The 22,394-nt window shown below is 53.8% G+C and overlaps 10 protein-coding genes across 10 annotated transcripts; 7 read left to right on the top strand and 3 right to left on the bottom strand.

Moving 5' to 3' along the window:
- Nucleotides 1-871: 871 nt before the first annotated feature.
- Nucleotides 872-1,399, top strand: AB675_1862 (Non-histone chromosomal protein 6; the record flags this gene model as incomplete). Its single annotated transcript, XM_018141785.1, has 4 exons — nt 872-998; nt 1,050-1,145; nt 1,196-1,317; nt 1,370-1,399. The coding sequence occupies 4 exons, from the start codon at nt 872-874 to the stop codon at nt 1,397-1,399; spliced, it is 375 nt and encodes a 124-aa protein (XP_018002614.1).
- A 1,370-nt stretch (nt 1,400-2,769) lies between these two features.
- On the top strand, nt 2,770-4,672 carry AB675_1861 (uncharacterized protein; the record flags this gene model as incomplete). Its single annotated transcript, XM_018141784.1, has 4 exons — nt 2,770-3,173; nt 3,234-3,418; nt 4,142-4,256; nt 4,303-4,672. 4 exons carry the CDS (start codon nt 2,770-2,772, stop codon nt 4,670-4,672), a joined length of 1,074 nt encoding a protein of 357 aa, XP_018002876.1.
- Nucleotides 4,673-5,531: 859 nt separating this feature from the next.
- AB675_1860 (uncharacterized protein) lies at nt 5,532-9,025 on the bottom strand (the record flags this gene model as incomplete). Its single annotated transcript, XM_018141783.1, has 2 exons — nt 5,532-6,611; nt 6,698-9,025. 2 exons carry the CDS (start codon nt 9,023-9,025, stop codon nt 5,532-5,534), a joined length of 3,408 nt encoding a protein of 1,135 aa, XP_018003071.1.
- A 354-nt stretch (nt 9,026-9,379) lies between these two features.
- AB675_1859 (Crossover junction endonuclease mus81) lies at nt 9,380-11,170 on the bottom strand (the record flags this gene model as incomplete). Its single annotated transcript, XM_018141781.1, has 1 exon — nt 9,380-11,170. The coding sequence occupies one exon, from the start codon at nt 11,168-11,170 to the stop codon at nt 9,380-9,382; it is 1,791 nt and encodes a 596-aa protein (XP_018003087.1).
- Nucleotides 11,171-12,334: 1,164 nt separating this feature from the next.
- AB675_1858 (uncharacterized protein) lies at nt 12,335-12,709 on the top strand (the record flags this gene model as incomplete). The annotated part of the gene is made up of 2 exons (XM_018141780.1): nt 12,335-12,509; nt 12,561-12,709. The coding sequence occupies 2 exons, from the start codon at nt 12,335-12,337 to the stop codon at nt 12,707-12,709; spliced, it is 324 nt and encodes a 107-aa protein (XP_018002892.1).
- Nucleotides 12,710-13,420: 711 nt separating this feature from the next.
- AB675_1857 (uncharacterized protein) lies at nt 13,421-14,235 on the top strand (the record flags this gene model as incomplete). The annotated part of the gene is made up of 3 exons (XM_018141779.1): nt 13,421-13,448; nt 13,650-13,951; nt 14,011-14,235. The coding sequence occupies 3 exons, from the start codon at nt 13,421-13,423 to the stop codon at nt 14,233-14,235; spliced, it is 555 nt and encodes a 184-aa protein (XP_018002894.1).
- Nucleotides 14,236-15,549: 1,314 nt separating this feature from the next.
- On the top strand, nt 15,550-17,544 carry AB675_1856 (putative transporter; the record flags this gene model as incomplete). Its single annotated transcript, XM_018141778.1, has 7 exons — nt 15,550-15,755; nt 15,808-15,906; nt 15,994-16,578; nt 16,667-16,724; nt 16,834-16,871; nt 16,919-17,252; nt 17,302-17,544. The coding sequence occupies 7 exons, from the start codon at nt 15,550-15,552 to the stop codon at nt 17,542-17,544; spliced, it is 1,563 nt and encodes a 520-aa protein (XP_018002757.1).
- A 525-nt stretch (nt 17,545-18,069) lies between these two features.
- AB675_1855 (uncharacterized protein) lies at nt 18,070-18,585 on the top strand (the record flags this gene model as incomplete). The annotated part of the gene is made up of 1 exon (XM_018141777.1): nt 18,070-18,585. The coding sequence occupies one exon, from the start codon at nt 18,070-18,072 to the stop codon at nt 18,583-18,585; it is 516 nt and encodes a 171-aa protein (XP_018002827.1).
- Nucleotides 18,586-19,444: 859 nt separating this feature from the next.
- Nucleotides 19,445-20,587, top strand: AB675_1854 (Malic acid transport protein; the record flags this gene model as incomplete). The annotated part of the gene is made up of 1 exon (XM_018141776.1): nt 19,445-20,587. One exon carries the CDS (start codon nt 19,445-19,447, stop codon nt 20,585-20,587), a length of 1,143 nt encoding a protein of 380 aa, XP_018002622.1.
- An 82-nt stretch (nt 20,588-20,669) lies between these two features.
- Nucleotides 20,670-22,074, bottom strand: AB675_1853 (putative dipeptidase; the record flags this gene model as incomplete). The annotated part of the gene is made up of 4 exons (XM_018141775.1): nt 20,670-20,807; nt 20,831-20,923; nt 20,978-21,867; nt 21,924-22,074. 4 exons carry the CDS (start codon nt 22,072-22,074, stop codon nt 20,670-20,672), a joined length of 1,272 nt encoding a protein of 423 aa, XP_018002628.1.
- Between the last annotated feature and the right edge of the window lie 320 nt (nt 22,075-22,394).

The raw sequence follows: 22,394 nt of genomic DNA, 5'->3' as shown, positions 1-22,394 counted from the left end.
AGTGCAGGAAGCACGACTCTACTAACAAGGGAAGGCGAAAGCAAGAGCCAGCCAAAGAGATCGCGGCAAGAGGGATGGGCATGTTTTGGTGTGGTGATCTGGCAAGGAGCGGGGGCTCTGTCAGAGTCAAGCAGGGCCCCCAGCACTCCCGCATACATCTGCTCTACTCTGCTGTCTCTCATACTACTGCTCTCACTCTACACAGAAACAGTACTGCTGCCCTCTACCAATTCACTACTGTGCACCAATTTTTGCCTGGTAAGTAAATCCTCCCCTCACACACCAACATACCATTTCATGGCTTCCTCGACTTTTCCTACACACCTTTTGTCGCACGACCTGGTGCCCAAAAATGACCTTGCTGTCAATGTTCGCAGCTCAGATCGCGTCTGGCGCACCTCGTTGTCGCTCTTCGAATGCTATGTTGTGCCGCATCGCTAACCACTACCACCACCACAGTACCATACCACTTGATTCGAACATTTCACGCGTCAACGCGTTCTTCTAGGTACGCGATTGCCTTGACTGTCAGTTGAAGCTCGAAAAACACGTCCTCGCGCAGTCTGCACCGAATGCGACAAGGTCATAACAATGCGCTTCACTCACTATATATTCACTTGACCGCCAAACTTCACCCTGCAAACGAGTCGCGACAGCCTATTGTCCATTGCCCCGAAATCTGCCTGCTCTCATTCACTTGCGCGATACATCACACTGTCGATTTCTGCCCACTATCTTCTTCCTCCCTTCTGTCATCTGGAACTCCGTCCAAACATACCAATCCGCCCAATTTTCCACTGCTTCATACCCTCATACGTCTGTCGCGCAACTCGAACGCCTCGAATCATACCTCACCCAACAATCCGACACAATGGCTAAGGTCACGACTGACAAGAAGACCAAGCAGACCAAAGCCTCACCAACTCCAGACGCTATGCCTCGCACTGCTGCTACCAAGACTAAGAAGGCCGCCGCTGGTGGTGGCAAGAAGAAGAAGGGTGAGTTCGCGTCTCTGTCGGCGCGTATCATAGTGCTCACAAAGATTCCAGATCCCAACGCCCCCAAGCGTGGCCTGTCCGCCTACATGTTCTTCGCGAACGAACAGCGTGAGACTGTCCGTGAAGAGAACCCAGGCATCTCCTTCGGTAAGTCTCTTCGACGCCAGATCGATCTTCATGCGCTAACACCGACATAGGCCAAGTTGGCAAAGTCCTAGGTGACAAGTGGAAGGCTTTGTCCGAGAAGGGTCGTGAGCCATATGAGAAGAAGGCGGCCGCGGACAAGAAGCGCTACGAAGACGAGAAGGCCAAGTATAATGTGCGTTGACCCTCACATTGGTTATGATGCGACGTTTACTGACCGTGCTTAGGCACAAGGCTCTGATGACGACGAAGAGTAAACTTGCGACCCAGCACCTCTACTAGATTGCTCCAGATCGTTTCGCAACCAACAGCTCTTCTTCTATTCTCGTCAATGGCGTGGGTGTGGACTCTCAACAGGCAGGCGGTTAGGCTCTTCATCTAGCACAAGAGCCACCAAAAGGGACATTTCGAAGCGACATCTGGGAACATGAAGCGCAGCGCTTCATCACATTCCAAGACAAAGCGCGTTATCAAATAGCATCTCTTACATCCACCGCAAATATCAACAAGCTTGCTGTCGCCTAACGAATACATCCATACATGAGCACATGGGTGACTTTTGGGATGACTTACGTAGACGAATCGTCCCGGTCGATGGAATCATGTATCAGCGTGACTCTGACATCACACAAGAGGTCAATAACGTGGTCGACTGGTTACATCAGCCGCTGTGGGATGATCCTATTTTCGCCCCGACCCAGCGCTTCGGGTAGGCTGAATCGTATCTTGGGCTGGGCTGAATCGCCTGTGAATCCTCAGGCAACAAAAACGTGGTGGTAGATCGCAAAACCATAAATTCGCGTACCTCGTCCACCGATTGAGCCTTCTCTTTCGCCTTCTAATGCCCTTTTGTGCGATTGCTGATGTTGACATTTGACCGTTGAAGCTAAGGTTGGGGCGACCGTTATTCGTCGTCGGCACTGACTTTGCCACATGGCACAGTAGCACTTTGCATGGAAGACTCAGTGCTACAAGTGTCAAAGTCTGTTACAGGAACAGCCCTATCCACTACGTAAGTTACTAAGGTGTCCATCAATGACACGCCAGCGGAGCGGATGCCTCGTACACGGCAACGATCCAGATCCAAGTCCAATTGACGGGCACTCGCAGCTAGACTTGGGCCGCTTAAGCTCGAGTGCCATGCAGCATGACATGATCACCTGGCTGGGCCGCCTCCACTTCGCACTTCGTGAAAGGTTTGTAAACGAGAACACCTGGTGGCTACCAGCCCTAATGCAAGCCGGAGGAACTCGACTCCCTCGGGCAACATCGCTCTGGAAAAGCTCTGGCTCCTCCAGAAATTGAGATGTCCTTCTGGGGCCGAGCCAATTCCTAATGCCTTTACAAAGCAAGACACTGCGATAAGCTCCATTCGAAATGCATGAGGTTCATTTCCGCGAATGAAGGGGCAACACTTCACGACCGGTCAGGCTTAATAGGGCCCCAGTGTGACACGTCAGTCTAATCTCAATACCTACTACTCGTGTATTACAGCTGTCGAAACTCCAATCGCGTGAGAGCAAGACTGTGTCGCTCAACATCACCAACGACTGCATCTGAGAGAGCGTGTATCTCAGCTTCGAACTGCGCTCAGCGCGATACTGCACGGCAACGACCATGAATCGTAATGATCCTTCTCGCGGAGGCCGGGAGGGCCAAAGACATCGCACAGGCCCTTGGTCCTTTTCAAGAATATGAGCGGGACCCGAGGATCGGCGATACGATTGCAGAACTCGACGACCTTCGACACCACTTGCGCGAACTCCGCGCATCACTTGACGACCGCAGAAGATACGTAGACACGCTCTTTCGCGACGATGTCGAGTTACTGCAACACAGCGTGGCCTACACGCTTGGAGATGTCTGGACAATACTGGGCCAGATGCCCCAGGAACCGATCGGCCATGATTACAGAAATGCCTGGAAGGACGTCTCGAAACATTGCCAATACTCATCCAGGAGTCAGAGCCTGCCGGATCGGCTTCATACATACAACAACTTCACCATGGCGCTGGTACGCAAACTCAACAGGTAAGACAATCGTTGATCATGTAGTCTGTCCTCCTCCAGTCTGTAACTAATCCATACTAGCAAGGGAGATCCAGTCCGCTACCTTATCGAGGACCTCCGCGAGGACCTCATAAAGCTACGGCGCGCGCAATTACAGGATCGTCGACTTATTACCGCCACGGAGGCAATCGACGACCTTGCTGCTCTGACGCTAAGGCCTCCTCTTCCTCCAATCCCCGACACGCCTCCCCTAGCCAATACTGGAGGTAGGTGGGCCAGATTCATTGTATGTGTGACCATCCCTGACGGTGTTTGAAGCAATGCGACAGCCGCGATCCTCAGAGAGAGTACGACCACAAAATAATCGTACGATGTCGCCAACAGATTCCAACTTATCGTGGGGGTCTGTGCAACGACCATCTGTCTCGAGCCCCCCCCAGTCACCAATCTCGCCAACCACTACTTTCTCAACTACAAGTCAATCATCAAGTGCTGACCTCGAGACGAAGCATTGGGCGGGCCATATCTTCAGCGATCTACCTTCAACGGACATTGTGGATAAAATGACTGAGGGTGAGCCATCAAGATGTATGCCAGAACACGACGACGATGGCGACGAGCTTCCCCGTCCCGAGGACTTCGAGAAAGTCCTACAGATGTGAGCATGACCCATGCTCAACAGGAGAACAATCATGCTGACTGCTGTAGCAAATTCAACGGCTTTTTCAGGTGCTCTTACTGGGTATCGCCACGGAATCATCAGACTAAGATGGTCTGTCAATGGCCTCATCCAAAGTATCGGAATCGTTGGAAGGTTGCGTGCTTGCCTATCAATGTTCTCCACGTTCGGCGCAGAAGCAATGTGCTCTATCTGTGCCGAGCCATCCCAAATCGAGGCCAAAATTGTGCCTGGGCGCAGTTCAAGTTCCCCACGATTGAATGTAAGAGACTTTCCAGACCGAGATGGCAGAAGCTGAGCTGAGCGATAGTCCTGATCGTATTCCATTGCACCTTCATTGCGCTCAGAGCCTACGACAGCACAAGGATAGGCCCGCTAGACCCGTTCGACCACGACCTCGATAAGGAGGCCGAGTACTTCTCCGCGTATGTCCCAACTCGAAGAACAGGAGCGTTACTTACTTGTGAACAGGCCGATAGCAGACAACGGCTACCACCATCGCCTCCGCATTCTCCGCGACAGAAGCACCAACGTTCTACGACTTGAAGCCTCTGTCCTAGATGGCCGGCTCAAAGACACGCCAATATGGACCGCCTTCGTAACCCACCACGTCCTCTCACCGAAATGGATGAAGAAGTCACCCCATGCAGCTACCATACATCTCAGTGACCTCAAACGACATATCTTCTCGCCTGACTACACCCCTCAGAGAGCGAACAGCGGCGCGCACGTACTTGACTTCGATAAGACTAGAGATGCTGACGCGTTTGCCCGAACGATACACGACTTTGGCGAGCGGTTTCGCAAGGACGCCTCAAAGCGCTCAAAGTCCGGGAAGTAGTCGACCAGCAATTTACAATTCCCAGCTTAAAGGACTGCCATCACATGACTCGCGGCTGTCCCATTTGGCCCCCGACTACCTCATTCACCCGCGACTACCTCATTCACCCGCGACTACCTCATTCACCCGCGACTACCTCATTCACCCGCGACTACTTCATTCACCCGTGACTGCACTGCCTCACGAAATCCACGACTACCTCATATAACCTACGACTAGTTCTTCACAAGACCCGCGACTACCTCACAAAACTCACTCCTACCGCGACCACGATGATCACGACTATCCACGAATGACGACGACCATATCACGACCTCTGAACGGCCACTACCACCATATCTCAACTTCGAAGAATTCTTCACTTAGCGCCGAACCATTCTATGCATGACTCATCTCAACCGGCAGCTCACAGCAGCCAATCTCTACTCCATCCGACACGACAAAGCATATATTCTAAGCTAATCGGAGGTCGTTCTGTTCTTTTCCTTGTTGAACTTGGCCCATAGGAGGGGCAACACTTTTGGGCAAGGCTTTCTGCTTTTTTGTGTGTTCAAAAGCGTTCTAGCGAATAGCGATGAGGCCATTGCGCCTCGAAACAGTCCAGTCTCAGTTGGCCGCTGCCCACTGGCAGTTTTGATTTGTGGCAATACGATTGCGCTCCCTCAGTTAAGACCTTTTGAGGCGTGCAGTCGTCGCTTCTTCTGATACTGCTATCGATACCACCCACTGCTACAGTAGATCTGCTCTAACGCTGACGCTGACTCTGTCTGGCTAGTTCCGCGTGAGTCCTTTCAGATCCACCTGTCCAACTCTTCCGAAACACTGCAAGGGAAAAACCATATCATCGTCATCGAAATCATCACAAGGCTTCATCATCGTCCATGCTCCAGCCGCCCGCTGACAGCACATTGTCCCAGTGCTCATCTTCGTGTCCGACACTGGCGGACTGCTCGGATATGTGAACACGTTTCTTCGCTGACCCAGACTCTTCGCCGAAAAGCCCCCCCACGCCGTCCCATATCCCGTTGACAATCCCATCCCATGAGATCTGTGCAAGCACGTCCGGAACGCCCCACCCCGCACCATCCACCGCGTTTGCACCACCACCATGGCCCTTCCCTCCCCTATCGACGACCGCAAGATCAACGCCCGGCCACGAATAGCTTTCCGCGTACAGCGGATGCCCGTAGAACTCCGAGATGGCTGTGTCTACGAAGCGCCATGTGAATAGGATGAGGAGAACCCACATCAGTGGCGTGGGTCTGCTAAAGCGCGTGGCGAAGCGGCGTTTTGTGCTGGTTAGTTGGGATGTGCGTGATTTGTTGCCTTTTGTTGTCGAGGTCGTCGTGGAAGGTGGTGATGAGGGGCTTGGTCGGAAGAGCAGTGGGAGGGGGATGCGTAGGGGTGTAAGAGCCATTGGGAGGACGCCTGTTGGGTTGATGATTTTGGTCGGGGCGGTGACGGGGATGTTGTCCGTCGGTGTGGTGGCTGACAGCGGCGCTGCGAGGTCATCATCCCCATGCACGCTCCCACCGCCCTCGCTCATCTCCCGCTCGAATCGACTGGCTGCTTTTCGTGCGTGGCGTATATTAGCTTGGAGCGTGTGCAACTTCTTTGACAGGCGGTCGAGGACTACGATCTCGGCGTCTGTGTCGCGATTCGCAGCAACGCCGCTGGCCTTATCGTTGTTATCGTGAGATAGTGCGCTCAGATCGCCAAATGACTGTCGTAGTGCTTCGTGCTCGGCGCCCATTCGGATCAAGGTAGTCATGTCCTCTTCGTTGAGATCGACGAGGTCCTCCAGGCTGGCGATGGTGGTCTCGCCTAAATTGAGGGTGTCATTGGTGTTGTTGGAGTCCTTTGCTCGTTGAGCGGCGATGATGTTCGTCAGTGCTGAGCGACCAATCGCAGGCTGTGCGTTGGATGCTGCGGCTTCTGGCTGGTTGGGGATTGCGCGTCAGTGGTGTGCTCGTCGGTCTCCTCGTCGATGGACTCTGCGATGGTAGGAGGTCGGGCGCCTGGAACCAAAGGTGTGTCGATCCAACCGCCTGCGTTGACGTGTGGCGTCTGGGTGTACTTTGGCTGCGGCTTGTATGATTTGACGGTATTGACCGTGTCAGGCGGAAGTACTGTGTCTTGCCAGGCGCCGATGACTTTGGGTGTTGCTGCCAGGGCCGGCTTCTTTGGTTGAGGGGCATCTGTAGTGACAACCAATTCCGACGCTGCTTCTTGTGATGCTGGCTGATCAAGCTTGGGCGTGATGGACGGACTTGACTTAGGCGTAGCGCTCAGCCGAGCAAATCTCTGCAAAGCATCGTGTGACGCCCGTCTGTCGTGGTCAGAACGAGCCGCATCTCCCGAGCTCCCTGTCGACGATCTGAACACCACGATCGGAGTGTCTGGTATCTGCTCTCCGAGAGCGTTTCCGGTGTCTTGGTCCTTAGCCGCATCGTTCGAGATGCTCTTCCTCAGCTCATTCGAGGTACTCTTCCTAAGCGACGAGCCACTTGGCGAACGCGACAGCTTCTTCTCCGCCTCCCACGGACTCCGCTCTCTGATAGCCTCAAGCCTGCTCTTAGTCACAGCCTGTCGCGATAGCTGGTCAATTTCCCTCTCTCGAGCCAGATCATCTGAGCTCTTCCGTGCCTTGACTGGCGGACTTTCTGAGACTTGAAATGACATGCCGGTGGGCTCGTTGTCCAGCTTGCGAAGACGATCGAAGGACAGACGTGGTCGTGGCGATGATGCTTGTCCTGTGGTGTCGTTGTCGATTCTCTCGTCTCGTTCAATGCTCTGAACTGGGTCATCTGCATCGACGCCTGCCCAATCGACGGCCGAGGACGCGTGTGAGGCAATACTTTGTCTTCTCTCATTGCGTTGGTCGGCCGCTGACCTTTGCCACTTCCTCAAGTCACCCTTGTCGGTATGAGGTGCGTTCGATGGAACTGGCCTATCGCTGATGGGAGCCGACACTTCTGCAGTTCGGTTGTCGAAAGAAGCCATGGAGGCCTCGTCAAAATCCTCAGTCTGGTCAACGGCTCGCTCGTCCTGCCTTGTGTCCATGGATCGACCGCCTGGGGCTGACTGCTGCGTATCATCATTGTTTTCGGACGCCTCGGAACCCATCCCCAAATTCTTCCGCGCTTTGTTCGTCTCGAACTGACGCTGCCGTCGTCGCAGTTCGGGAGAAGTCACATTGCCGGCGTCGTCATCGGAAAGGGCTGCTGGCTCGGAATACACCCGCTCGAGTTCCGTGGTGTCAAGCTCTCGCAGAGGTCCACGCATAGACTGTGAGAGTGTTGAGCGGCCATGCTGGTGTCTCGCATTTCGTTCTGCAACAGGTGACTGACTGGCCCGAGGCTTCCTCTCGAGAGTGGTGTCAGAGTACGCTTTCGGGGCGCCGTTCACAATGGGACTGTTCAGTCGCTGAGGTCTTCTCCTAGAGGATCGCGAGCTGTGGTCCGAGCTTGCGTCGGACCTAGCCTTCTCCTGGGCGATGAACTCTGAGGGCTTCATTCCTGCATGGAAAGAAATGGGCCTGTCACTGATTCCGTATCGAAGCCTCCGTATATCCTTTTCATGAGTCGAAACGAAAGGCGTGATTTTCGCCGCCAGATTTTGGTCGGTGAGCTGGTTCAGGAAGCTGATACCAGAGCCTTCTGAGAGGGCGGCTGTATGTTCGTCCTTGAAGTTCTCCTTGTCTGCCTCATTTGGTCTAGCAACTGACCTCACAGCCCTGACCGCTGGCGACTCTGTCACTCTGTCACGGCTCGCGCTTCTGTGCTCGCATTGCGGTGCACGGCTCGGTGACGACTCCATCCGCCTGTATTCCGCATCTGCACCGTCGCTTTCTGAGCTGACATTGTCTCGATCGTCCTCTGCCAGTATCGACTCTTCGTAGATCTGTTGATAGACATCTGCCAGGTCCTGTCCAGGACTCGGAGCTTCTGACATCGGACTCTTAACCGCGTCAGGGCCATCACGCGATTGTGGCGGTGTGATAAGATCTGACTGCGAAGACCTCATGCTTAAAGGTCGCCGAAGCACGGGTGCCGGCGCTTCATGCCGGATGCCGTTCTGTTTGACATCGTCATGCGCAGCTGCCACCCGAGCGGCGTTGCGCGAGTCCCGAGGGAACGGGAAGCTTTTCGAGGGAATGTGGGCGCGCCTCGAGTTGCTGATCGTGCTCTTCTTACGAGCATGGGTTGGCGTCGGGATACGTGATGTATCGTCGTCGATGAGGCTGTCCGTGTAGAATTGCGCACTGGGAGGCGTAGGGTTCTTCCCGATGAAGACGGAGCTTATTGCGGGTGGACGCTGAGGCAGTGGGTTGTTTTCTTTGTTGCGCGACATGCTGTAGATCTTCGAGACGCGCTCTTCATGAAGGCGAAGGTGAAGAATGCTGTCGCATGATTGCTTCAAGAGACAGGATATCTATCGCGCGCAAGTGATACATTGAAGTGCTACACAAGACTAATATATCGTGTAGTACACGCGAAATGTCGTGGATGGGTGACTAGGTATGCAACATCAATCTTCACTGCGATGCGGTCACCAAAGGCCGACCGCCTGTCCCGCCAAGCCAAGCCAAACATTCACTTCGGTATGGTGTTGACGAGTCTGTGCTCTTTCCTTCCTACAAGTTATTCACTGAGTCTGTACCCAGTTATACATACAGTCGTACATGTCGTTATGCTCGTAATGTGCTCATGGCGAGCCGTACCACACTTCTGCTACCTTCGCACTCAAAGCTTTTGCGATCTTCTTTCTAGGAATCGCGTTACCCAACTTGTTACTGAGCAAAACTTCGCGTTCTCGAGCCGTGACACAGCTCTCGTATGCCTCGATCAGAGACACCGGCGTCGGCCACACCTTCTGTATCTCGATCGCCTTATCAGCGGTGACTCCTCTGATGCACAGGAGCATTTTGAGGTACACGTCGCGCAGTGTCATCGAATCGCTCTTGTCGCACAGCGCTTGGAAGGCTGAGAAAGTTGTCCCTACAGTGCTCTTCGGATTGGCAATTCGCAGTGCACTCATTGTGTTCAAGTACGTTCCCGCATCAATACGGTCGGATCGAACGACGCACACGGTCTTACTTCTGTACATTTCCTGCAAAGTCCTCGTCATCCGTGCCAGATACTTGATCGTTTCATCCAATTTCGTTGTTTGCTTGACGAAGATGTCGTTGATGACCTGCGTGGATGTGATTGCTGTCTCGACCGATTGGCCGTACAACTCGCTTCTTTCTGCCGATATCGAGAAGGCTTCGACGATATATGCCACATTTTGAATGCCAGATTTACGTAGTCGAAACTTTTGTTCGTGGAAGCGACCGTCCTTGATGCTCGAGATCAGATCGTCCAGTCGCTTGCGCTCGACAATATAGTCGAGCATGATCTCGTCCGAGCCATCGTCATTGTCATCCTTGTTCGCTGCCCTGAGACTATCCAGGTGTTCTGGTTTCACTTTAGCCACCCACAGGACATCGCCCAGAGGAAGAGCACGGATGATGGCCTTGATACCCTGCTTTCTGAGCTCGTCTGCGATATACTCTCGGTCGGTCTTCGAGCGGACCTCTCTGCTGTCCAGAACAATTCGAACTTCGAAGCATTCAGGCGACAAGGTTATGGTGTCTGCTGTAGTAAGCAGAGAATCTGTATGCGGAACCTTGAGCAGAGGACGTTGTCGATGTGGCGTATGCCGCTCTTCGTTCTCACTGGACAGTTCGAGTACATCTGCCGGTCCGTCGACGTCAGAAAGAGCTCTCGACCTCACTATATCGCTCGGTTGACGATCGACTGGCTGAGTAACAGCGGCTTTCTTTTTGGACGCTGGTGAAAGACGAGCTTGACTGGGACCTCCACTAATCTTCTTGCACGCGTTCGCTGTTTCCCAGCCGTCATCAGAGAGGTAGTAGCGCTTGGTGGGATGACCTTTGGTACACACCAACTCCTTGGTCTCAAGTGTTTTCATGGAACTCCATGCGGTATAATGCTTCGTTGTATCAGATCCAACACTGAATGACGCGTCGCAATGCGGCTGTGCCAGTTCTATGACCTCGTTCTTGCTCAAAGCCTTGTTGTCGTCCTGGTCTAATGTCGCCAATGCCATGATCAATGCAAATGCACCAGATCGTGGTTTTGGGACATAGGCAGAGGTCTTTCGCTTCTTCGGCGCCACGACGGTATCTGCATCTTGATCCTGCGAAGCTGCCGATCGTTTCTCTTTGCTGGCCTTGAACGGCTTCTCAGGCATGGGCAAGCCATTCTCGGAGGTGTACTTCTTCAACTTGTCCGTCAGGCGATCGCAGAGTTTGGGTCCAAGGCCGTTGAGTTGTTGAGCTTCGGAGGGATGGGCGAACGTGGTGGGACACGCTTTCATGGACTGGTATGCCTTCTTGTAGACGGTGTAGCCCTTGCTGTTGCGCTCCCTCGCCTCCTCCATCCACTCCTTGAGCCACTCTAGCAGCAGCGGATTCGCGCAGTCATCATCCATGATCGTCGTAGTTGAGATCCATTCCCTACGAGAGTCGAAACTTCCGCACGAACACGCATGGAACGCTGGTCCAAAATATTTGAGGGCGCAACAGAGGGGTGTGATATCACTTCCGTTACCGAGGCGTCGCGTGTATTGACGCGACCGCACGTGACTGCCAATCGCTGCAAGGTTGGCCAATTGCACTTGCCAACTTAAGGGACACGATTCACGCATAGTACCTCCATCATCTCACATCACTCGCGATGCGCATTCTCGCGCTGCACGAGACCTAGTGTCTGATGAGCCGAGTGGTATACATGACTACGATAGTGCAAAGGCCTGCGAATGTGTTTACAGGCCCCAACTTCCCAGTAGGACGCTCGAGGCACCCTGACAACATTGTCGAGACTAATTACTTCACTGACAACCCCTTGCAATCACTCTCAGAGCCAGCGTCGAGAGGTCCTATCCCGACTGATGCTGGAGTCCTCTGAAGCCATGCAGATAAGCAGTCCATTAACGAGTATCTGAGCTTATGCAGGTACACGGACGATGAATCCGGACCAGATGGGACGACCTCGAACCCACTCGAGCACGGGGATCACATCAATGGATCCGATGTTCCTCCCAGAACCGATCTGAGAGTCACCCAAGGTTGTATATTCTACGAAGTAAGCGTGCTTGAAGCAACGACTTTTGGTACCGAGATATATCTTGACGTCTTTGATGTCGCCGTGGACCCACCTGTACCGTCCACCCACGGAAGATTTCTCCCGTCCTGCCAAAGTTGATGCGGTACTCCTGGCAATCGCGATACGCGACGTTTGCTCACAAGATAAAGTTCATCGACACGCGCTACGCGAGATCAGATCTACTCCCCCGGGCTCCTGCCGCAAATGGGTGTCACTTTCGCGCAGGGCTGCCTAGCCCACGCGAGACCCATCGAGGTGCTCATGACCTCAACACCTTCTGTCAGATCTGCTGTACCTGCCAACGTGGTGGATTGATGACGGTCATGATCCGTCTGAACCCTTACCAACCAGCCTGTCCAGCCTGACGTCAAGGTGAGAGCTATAGTTGTATAAGACATCGTCCTCAGTCCCATCCAAGCACAATTCTCTATCTTTTAATTGCATCCCACATACATCACAATCAACCGCAGGACACCGCATCACCGTTACTATGGCCAACCCAGACTCCGACTTCAAGACCACTGGCGAGGAGGAGACTCTCGCCCCCGCGCAGAACGACTATGAGTCGCGCACCGGCCAGAAGGACCACATCCCCGTTGTTAAGGATGACGCCGACATCGAGGACCCCATCGACGGCGAGACCGCCGACTCCGATGCTCAGCTTGGTATATCTCATCACTTGCCTGTCTACTCCGCGCAATACTAACCTTTTCTAGAACGTGACGATGCTGATGCCATCGACAAGAGCAACATCATCGATGAGCGCACCCGCGGTGCCGTGAAGAACTACCAAGAGCCCGGCGACGAGGAGGGTCTTGGTGGCCCAGATGATGGTCGCAGCCGTGTTGCTGGTGGACCAAACTGAAGTCTACCCGCAGTGTCCTGTTTAGGATATGGAGATATTGAGTCTCTCAGAGAGTTGGACGGCACTGTAGAGCTGAGACAGTGTGAACAAGGGCCAGCTCGGTCTGCTGCGTTTTACAATGTCGTATATATGCAAATGCTCTAATCACGCCGACTGTTTATCATTGTTGCGTCGAGTTTGCAAGTTCTTACAGTCTACACACTGAAATGTAGGCCTGATGTCCTCAAATCCCGCCTAGGAACCGGCCTCGCCTAGGCCGATTGGCCCGGAATGCCAGTCCCCTTAGTGGCATGTCAATCGATCTCATCAGTGAACTTTATCTGAACATGTGGGCTTAACCGTTCCCCAGACAGCACTCTATTTCTGTGCGAGCTCCATTTCACGGAGAGATCTATCATGTCTCAATTCGGCTGCTGATGATGACATCGGTACCAGGAACCATGACAACGAGCCGTGCTGCTATGCTGGTAGGTATGCCCCAAAACCCTCGGGCCTGACAGCTGCCCCTGGTTCTGAGTGAAGCAAAGCACGACATCATTATTTACTTTCCCAGCCCCCTTCTGTACATTGCTCGTGGTCTCGTCTGATAGCTTTCTGTTCGCGCCCTACTCACGACAGCTTGTCCCCTGCGTCGCATTACTCCCGCATTCGCACACTCCACAGTGTGCCATTTCGAGTTTCTCATACACCTCAACGCACGTCGACGTCACTATGCCTGAACCCGAGAAAGGCGACAAAGGTGAGCAGCTGCTTCTCGCTATCACTCCAAGCGCATGAGCGCGACATACAGCTCTGCTACGTAGTCGATGGACACGCGCAGTGGTCGCGACCCGGAACACCGCATTCTGGCCCAGCAGCAATGCCGGCGACAATGGCTGCGCCTAGCTAGCCTCCCCACTTCCCTCTTTCGATACTTGCAGACTAACGCAACCCCATCTAGTCTCCTGGAACTGGGGCTCCGGCAACCCAGGCGGCGAAGTCGCTGAAAAGAAAGAAGAAGGCGAAATCGCCATCAAGTCCAAAAAGGGCAACACCATCAAGAAGAACGCCTCCCCGGATAACCCGGCCGTGCATGTCAAGCGCTCTGGCAATGATGTTGTTAAGCGGGCGAACGAGTTGAATATAGAGAAGAAGGCTGGTGGAGGTGGCGGTGGTGGTGGGAAGCGCAAGAAGGATGAGGAGGAAGAGGAGAAGAAAGAGGAGAAGGAAGAAGAGGAGGGTGGTGAGGAAGGGTTGGAGAAGGTACGTTCCGGCGACGGCCCAATAGTGTGACAATCCGATGCTGACTCTGTTTGGTGCAGAATGACGAGGGCAAGACCGTGAAGGCCGGAAGCAAGGCCAAGAAGCAGAAGAAAGATGAGAAGGAAACAAATGGTGACAGTAAGGAGGCAAAGAAGGATGAGAAAAAGGCCCCAGCAAAGAAAGGAGCCGCGGCCAACACCAAGAAGAAGGCAGAAGAGAAGAAGCCTAGCAAGCCGAGAGACGAGACGACTGTCAGCTCGAGGACGCGAAGCCGCGGGAAGTGAATGGCGCCCCTCCTGTTGCGCGGAAGTCAGTGCTGTACAGCTCAGCCCTGTGTGTACCGTATAGTATGAGGTCTGCATGGCCCCTACCCTCCACTACTGATTCCAGTGTAAAGGGTCCATTCCGTCAGTACTTTTGTCACACGTTGAGCTCGACGAACTACTCCTGCAAAGCAAAACCATCATTACGTACAACATGTTCACCCGGACCATCGTTGTGAGCTGGCAAAGCGCATGAGAAGTCTAACTACGGAGTAGTAATCAACGAGAATTGGGGCGCAAAAAGTTGAAGATCTCCCACCGGGTCGCGTTTCTCTAGGATTGCTGTTGCGCACTTGATGTGCATTTGATCCTATACTGGCAATGCTTGCTTGCCACGCGGCAAGTCTAGTGAGTCTGCATTGCTTCGTGAGCTTGTTAGACGAAAGCTGGGGAAGCGACGAAACTGAAGTCAATTGCGGGTAGGACGGTCGAATCTGTGAGCCCGGGCTTGGTAGAGTTCCACTTCGGATCACCGCTCGAACTTGAAAGAGACACATGAAGGTGAGCACCATCTTGCTTCGACATCCCGGTCCAGCGCCGCCCTGTTAATGACAATAATAAGGTGGGATGTGAGAATGTGTACGTGAAGACATCCCCATGGGGTCGGCGCTTTTACCTCCGGTGGAGACAGCAGACTTCCGGTGGAAGCGCCTGAACCTTTCCTGAGCAGGCGCGTCTTCCGTGCTCGTGACCAAGCATCGTCGCGAGCTATCGATTGATTCCGACTTCAACTACCGAGCTGCGCTATGGCACAAAGACCTGCACAGAATTCAGGCTGACAGTCACCGTGCGCGAGCGATGTTCTAGGCTTCCATGTGGCTGTCCAAGAAGTAGGCGAACCAATCCCCACGCCTCCAGCCTCGTCCACCGGGTTGATGCCTCGTATCCCCCCCATGACCCGCGCTGACTCCCCACACAGCGGTCAAAGTGTCCGTTCCCGATTGAGCAGCAGGGATTGACCAAGACATTCTACTGTTCGTTTACGGCATGCTCGGATTGCACCAATGCAACATTCGCGACAGTGCGGCAGAATCATTCGCTGGACTGAACTTCTTACCGGATCTCTGGCAATGACCGTCAACCACCACGGCTCGGGGACTTGCCGATTTCCAATAATCACATGGTAAGCTTCTGGCGGTTTGACGAAGCCAGGCGAACTCTGCAAGGGACTAGTGCCACCATGGACTCTGGGCAGACTACAAAGGCGCCGGTACTCCCCTGCGAGATGCGCGTCCATCTTCAACCTTGATTGCTGTGATATACAAACCAGCAGAAATGGCGACAGCCACAGCTACAGACAAAGCAGAGGCGGGCCACGCCGAAAGACGCCTGGGCTCTGAAACTCCAGATTTCGATGAGAAGGTCGGTCTTCGTACTGTGGACGCTGGCCTCGACGCGACTCAGGTCATCTACGAAGTAGACCCAGCGGAAGAGCGAAAGATCCTGCGCAAGATCGACTATCGTCTGATTCCGTTGCTCAGGTAAGACGACCTTCTCCCTCCGATCTGTGACTGCCAGCTAACAGCTCTCAAGTATATTGTATTTGCTTGCATACATCGATCGCTCCAACTTAGGAAACGCGAAGATCGCTGGTATGGAACAGGATCTGAACCTCATCAAGTTTCGTTACAAGTACGTTGTCCTACACTGATTCAAATGAGATATCCATTTTCCAAGTGGTGCCAATCCCGCATTATCATGCCGCTGACAGGACCGCAGCACGGCACTTACTGTGTTCTTTCCAACGTACGCCCTACTCGAAGTACCCAGCAACATCGTGCTGAAGATGCTGCGGCCATCAATTTGGCTGTCAATCTTGTGCTTCTCTTGGGGTCTTGTTATGACACTCATGGGCCTGGTGACCACCTACCAAGGTCTCTACATCGCACGCGTCTTCCTCGGTGTCGCTGAGGCTGGATTCTTTCCTGCGGCCACCTACCTCCTCACCATCTGGTACCGCAGATACGAGGTCCAAAAGCGTATGGCCATCTTCTACGCTGCAGCCTCCTTATCAGGAGCATTCTCAGGCTTGCTCGCATTCGCCATTGAGAAGATGGATGGTGTCAGTGGCCTCGCTGGCTGGAAATGGATCTTCATCCTGGAGGGCCTTGCGCCGATTGCAGTCAGCTTCACTCTGTACTTCTTACTCCCTGATAGGCCCGAGACCGCAAAGTTCCTCACCAAGCAGGAGAGAGAATTTGTTGTGAATCGCCTTGCGCTGTACACCGGATCCGGAATGGGCCGGACAACCAATGCAGACAAGATCTCGGTGGCCCAGATTCTGAAAGCACTCAAGACTTGGTGGTAAGTCTCCAAGCGAACCTGCATCGGGTGACACATCAAATGCTCGGTCCTGGTTCCTGGGACACATCCATTCTAACAGAGGCAATAGGATTTGGGCAGCCGTGATACCATTCTGGGGTTGCTCAATCGGTACATATGGTTTCACAGTAAGTTCGATTGACGTTGTGGTGATATCAATCAGTCTTAGCTCGTTAGCGGCGTTCGAAATGCTTCCAATAGTCTGCGAGGCAGTGATAGCTGACATCTCCTGCGCAGGCAACTGTTCCTACCATCGTGAAGCGAATGGGTTACACGTAAGAAGCAAAGCTCCTAGGTGCTATGTCTGTCTAACCACTTCAAGTTCCTCAAATGCCCAGCTGATGACCATCCCAATCTATGTTTTCGGAATGCTCGCGACAGTGATCGTGGCATACCTTTCGGACAAGTACCAGCAAAGAACACCATTCATCATGGGCGGCTTCACCTTGGCCGTCCTCGGCTTCATCGCTCTGTTGGCCATACCTCACCCTCACTACTCAGGGGTGACTTATTTCTTCCTATTCTTCGTTGCCGCAGGATTGTACTGTCCATTTGTGTGCATCGTCACGTTGGTGGGCAACAATTTGGCACCGTCCGGTCGACGCGCTGTGGGAATGGCTCTTCTGATCTCAATGGGCAACCTGGGCGGTATTGCGGTGAGTTCGACTCTCATAAGAATACTCGCCAGAACTAATGTTCTCCCAGGGCAGCAATATCTTCTTCACGGCCGATGCACCAAAGTATCCCGTCGGATTTGGATTCTGTCTTGCCATCGACGGTGCCGGCATTATCATGGCCTGGGTTCTCCGGAAATATTTTCAGCGAGAGAACAGGAAGCGCGACGAGTTGCTTGACCGAGAAGGCGAGGCAGGAATCAGGGCAAAGTACACGGATCAAGAGCTCGTTGACATGGGAGACAAGAGTCCGTTCTTCCGCTACACGTTGTAGCGCGTGAAGAAATCGGTGCCACATGTTCGAGGAAACCTGTACTGGAATCACGGTGATCATGGGATCGATGTTATCGTCTAGCGTACCGAAGGGCCGCTGGTGCGTCCGGGAAGGCTTTGTACCGAAGCTGACTGCTACATATCACTCATTAGCTTTGCCAAATTAGTTGCCTGAACTTCAACGGGCTTCCAGATTCCAGATGGCACTCGAGTGCTAGATCTTTCGACGATTTGCAGACAGATCGGCAATCACAGGGAGTAAGCGGCAGATGTTGACCGATCTCAGCAAATGGTACCACTCCGCAACCCCGCCCCTCCGTTGGGGAGGTCTAAATACTAGATCGCCGCGTAAGCTATAAATGCAGATACTGCTGACGCGCAGGAAACTACATATAGGACATCAGATGTAAATATCCCTTCAGCTACACCGGGCGCTCTCGTATCAATAAAGGCCGCACGAGTTGCTCACTTCTACGCCTCTCAGGACCACTTCAATTCTCAATCAGTCGCGAACCTAGCATACACAATGCCTCCCCCAAAAACAACAGCAGCAGAACCCATCTCAGCCCTCTACCGCCTCATCTTCCTCTATCTCGAGCCCTTCTTCGCATTCAGCGGCGCCATCCAAGTCCTCGTCGCCCCTTTAACCTGTATCGCCATCAGCCACCCCGCTCTTCACGCCTACCTAGCAACCAACCCTGCCGATCTCCCCCTCTTCCAATCCCAATTCACGACCATCGCCGGAGGCTGGCTGCTTCTCGCTCTGAACGACATCATCACGCTTCGCGCTTTTCGCAGGCAGCCCAGAGTCTGGTGGTACGTGATGCTCGTGCACCTGGTGAGCGATGCGGTGTACACGTTCAGTTTGTATCAGGACGGCAGGCTGCAGGGGCATGGCCTGGGGCGGTTCGTGGATGTGAGAACGTGGGATTCCAATGAGTGGGTGACGAATGTATTGACGTTTCCGTTCACGGCTGCGAAGATTGCGTTTTTGCTGGGCTTGGGGTTGGATTTTCAAGTCGAGGGGAAGGTGAAGCTCTAGAGGGTACGGGATGAGGACGGCGACGATGCATTTGTGGTGCAGCCATGGGTGATCAGAATCAAGAGGGCTCGACTGCGTGCCAGCCGTACTCTACGAGGACGAGGATGCAGTCGGTGCCAGCAAGGAGGGTGCATTTCGAAAGGACATCGTCGAGAGAAAGGCAGGAGACAGCTTGATGACGGCCAGATGACCATGCCAATACCGGGTCCGGTGTGGTTTTATGTGACCTTCGTACATGAGGCAGGTTTTCAGATGTTGTCTTTGACAGCATGCAAAACCTACGCTGTTAAGCATCGCACGAACGTAACTAAGCATTCTTCCCCCAGGCGTTCGGTATTGGCATATGGGGACGCCAATAAATGAGTAAGCAAGCCTCTTCTTATGAGCGCGATATAAGCACTTGCACTTGCCTATTTGACACTCAACTAACTAGAAACCCCAGCAGGGTTTCCCGATAGGCGTAGAGAGACTTTCCGGTACTTAAGTAGTAACAATGATTTACGACCGTCGCATCAAATCAAGCTTCGTGATGTATGAGGTGATTGTCTTTCTTTGACGCATTTAGCACATCTTTAGATGACGCAGTACCGCGACCGAGAAGCAGCACACCATGATACAGAGCTTTGCTCCCTGTGCAACGTCTCATCATGTCCAGTCCGTATGAGCGCCACCCAAAACCGGACGCGTCGTAGAGCAGCATGAACGGCAACGGATTTCAGACGTCTAATGGACTGGAGAAACCACCAAACGATCTCGAAGGCCAACAGCCCCGTCCATCAACACAGCACAATCATGAGCACCAAAGTCGTCCAGACGATGCGGCGCTCTCAACCATTCACGCCCGTCTCGCCCATTTCACATGGGGCTGGTACACCCTACCGATGGCGACTGGCGGACTCGCCTCATCGTCCATCCATCCATCCAGCCCCACACGTTCACAGGCCTTTTGACCACAGGCAAACTGATCTTCATCCTCGACCTCGTCCTATTCACACTGATCACCGGCCTCATGACGTATCGCTTCGTCAACTATCCCGGGACATTCAAGGCCTCGCTGACTCACCCAACGGAATCCCTTTTCGCCGCGACCTCTCTGATCGCCCTGGCTAGCATCATCGCCTGCATTGGCAAGTATGGCGTTCCCGAGTGCGGCCCCTGGCTGGTCACAGCCTTTCGTGTCATCTTCTGGATCTACTACGCCGCGGCCTGGCTGAGCGCTATCGTAGCATACGTTGCGCTTTTCACCAACCCTGAGCTCAAGATCCAGGACATGACGCCTGGATGGGATCTTCCCATATTCCCGATCATGCTCACGGGCACCGTCGCAAGTGCAGGCTCAGCGTTCCAGCCGCCGGATCAGGCGGTGCCCATGATCGTGGCCGGACTCATTGCGCAAGGATTGGGCTTCTGGGTTTCGATCCTTATGTATGCGAGCTACCTGCGCAGGATGATCCAGTACGGGTTTCCAAGCCCAGCGAGCCGCCCAGCTATGTTCATCGCTGTCGGGCCGCCGAGCTTTACCGGCTTGGCAATCATGGGCATGGCAGGGAACTGGCCAGCGGAGAGCTACAACTATTTCGGAGGTGATCCGGCGATGACGTTAACGACGCTGAAGGTCCTGGCGCTTGTAACGGCGTTGTTCCTTTATAGTCTCAGCTTTTGGTTCTTCTCTGTGGGCGTAGTCAGCACGGTGAAAGTGGCGCGGGAGCTGAAATTCAAGTTGAACTGGAATGCGTTCGTATTCCCAAATGTCGGCTTCACAATTGTGACGATTGAGATTGGGAAGCAGCTGAAGAGCGAGGGGGTGAAGTGGGTTGGCAGTATTATGACTATCCTATTGATAGCGCTGTACTTGTTTGTGCAGGTCATGTGTGTCCGGGCGGTGTGGAATCGAGAGGTCTGCTTCCAGGGCAAGGATGAAGACAACTACTTCACGGAAAGGATGATGAAGAAGGAGAAGTTGGGAGCTGTTGGGGCGAGTGGGCTAGAGAAGGAGGAGTGAAGCAGCAGGCTGATTCTTGGCCTCGCGCAGCTTCGTTTCATGGCTAGACGCAGAGTGGCAAAGGTTCCAGAGACCTGCGAGATCACAGCTCGTCGTGTTTCACCAGCATGTTCTCGACCTTCTCCTTTACGTCTGGCGGCCAGTACACCTGCACTCCACCGCCACCCCAGTCTGTCGAGGTAGATCCGTGCGTTTCTCCCAGATCGCCGACGATGGCAACCTGTGACTGAGCGACCGACTCACTTCATCGACCTTGTCCATGATCCTCATCAAATTGCCGCCCATTGCACCACGGACCTCGTCTGGCGTCCAGCCGCGGGACAGCAATTCTGCTATCTTTGAGGCGAAATTAGCACTTCGAGTTCTTTCACACATGCGATCTCGACTTACCAGATTCGGATACTTGCTCGCATCTTCGAGCCCGTCGACCGTCATGTACATCCCATCGAAGTCTGAAGCAATGCCAACACGGGTCCGCCCGATGATGTTGCCAATATGCTCCATGTGGTCCACAACATGACTGGCGTTGACTCCAGGTTGCTCGCCAATGAAGTCCGGGAAGAACACAGACTGCACGAGGCCATCAATTTGTCCCTCGCCGTCGCCAATGAGCGCCAGGATATCGTCTGGCACGTTCCTGGGATGGTCTCGCACAGCTCTGGCTCCTGCGTGCGTCCAGACCACTGGAGCTTTGGACACCCCGATAGCCTGTCGCATTGTGGAATCCGATGTGTGGGATAGGTCGACCATGATACCGACACGGTTGAGCTCTCGTACTAACTCGACGCCCAAATCTGAGAGACCGCCTCCGGCATGGACCTCGCCCAGCACGTCTGCATTACCAGCACGCCAGGACGTAGCGCTAGCGAACGCACTGTGGCAAGTGTGCGTGAGCGTCAGGTACCGCACCCCGAGCTGTGCAAAGATACGCAGCACGCTCAGCGAGTTGCCGAGCATGTGCGTGCCCTCCATGCCGAGGAGGGACGCGATGCGGCCGGATCGAAAAGCAGTCCAGATGTCGTCCGATGTTCGCGCTAGTTGTAGGTCGTCTGGATGCTGAGCGACCGTTGCCTGGATAAGGTCCACCATCTCCAGCGCGTCCCGGACATGGTGCGTTGGTGCAGTGAAATCTGGGCCTGGATCACCGCCTGCTATGTCTGGACATGGCGCCCATACTGTCCAGAAAGCCCCACCAAGACGTCCTTCACGAAGCCGGGGAATGTCGACATGGCCAGGGAACGTGGCGTTCAGGAGGCGGACTGCGTCCAGAGGTTTGCGATCTGCCAGGGAACATAGAATTAGTGAGAGGCCGTTAGATCTATCTTAGGAAACGTACGAAGACTCCTGAATATCTGCGGCAGATCGATGTGCGTGTCCAGAAGAGGGCTTTCTTCCAGCAGTGCTTTGGCCTCATCCAGGTAGTCGGTGGCATCGCTGTGTACTTGCGATAGGAGCGCATGGAACAACAACCACGACGGGAACCGCATATTCTCAGCTCACTGTGTCACAAAAGAACTCAAGATGTAGAGACCCTTCGCAGGATTGCGACGCGCTTCATGAGGAATTGAAGACCGCATCTGCTGCGTCCCGTTCTGGCTCATTTTCGCTGCCCAAATCACAGGCTCTTCAGAGTGCTCATCTCCGACACCAACTCCCACCAGTGGCCGCTCTTGGTCGCCCAGCCGTCAACCTCACACCATGGTAAGTAGTCCGAGGTTGTAAATTCAAGGGTGGTGAAGTTAGCGCTATCTCCAAAGCATATCAGATGCCCCAAATGGCTAGCCTCCGAGATCTGGCTCGGGTCTTC

This window comes from Cyphellophora attinorum (assembly GCF_001299255.1).
Source record: "Cyphellophora attinorum strain CBS 131958 chromosome Unknown Contig6, whole genome shotgun sequence".
Taxonomy (NCBI): domain Eukaryota; kingdom Fungi; phylum Ascomycota; class Eurotiomycetes; order Chaetothyriales; family Cyphellophoraceae; genus Cyphellophora; species Cyphellophora attinorum.
The sequence above is the reverse complement of the archived record's forward strand: the minus strand, read 5'-3'. Positions and strand labels throughout refer to the sequence as shown.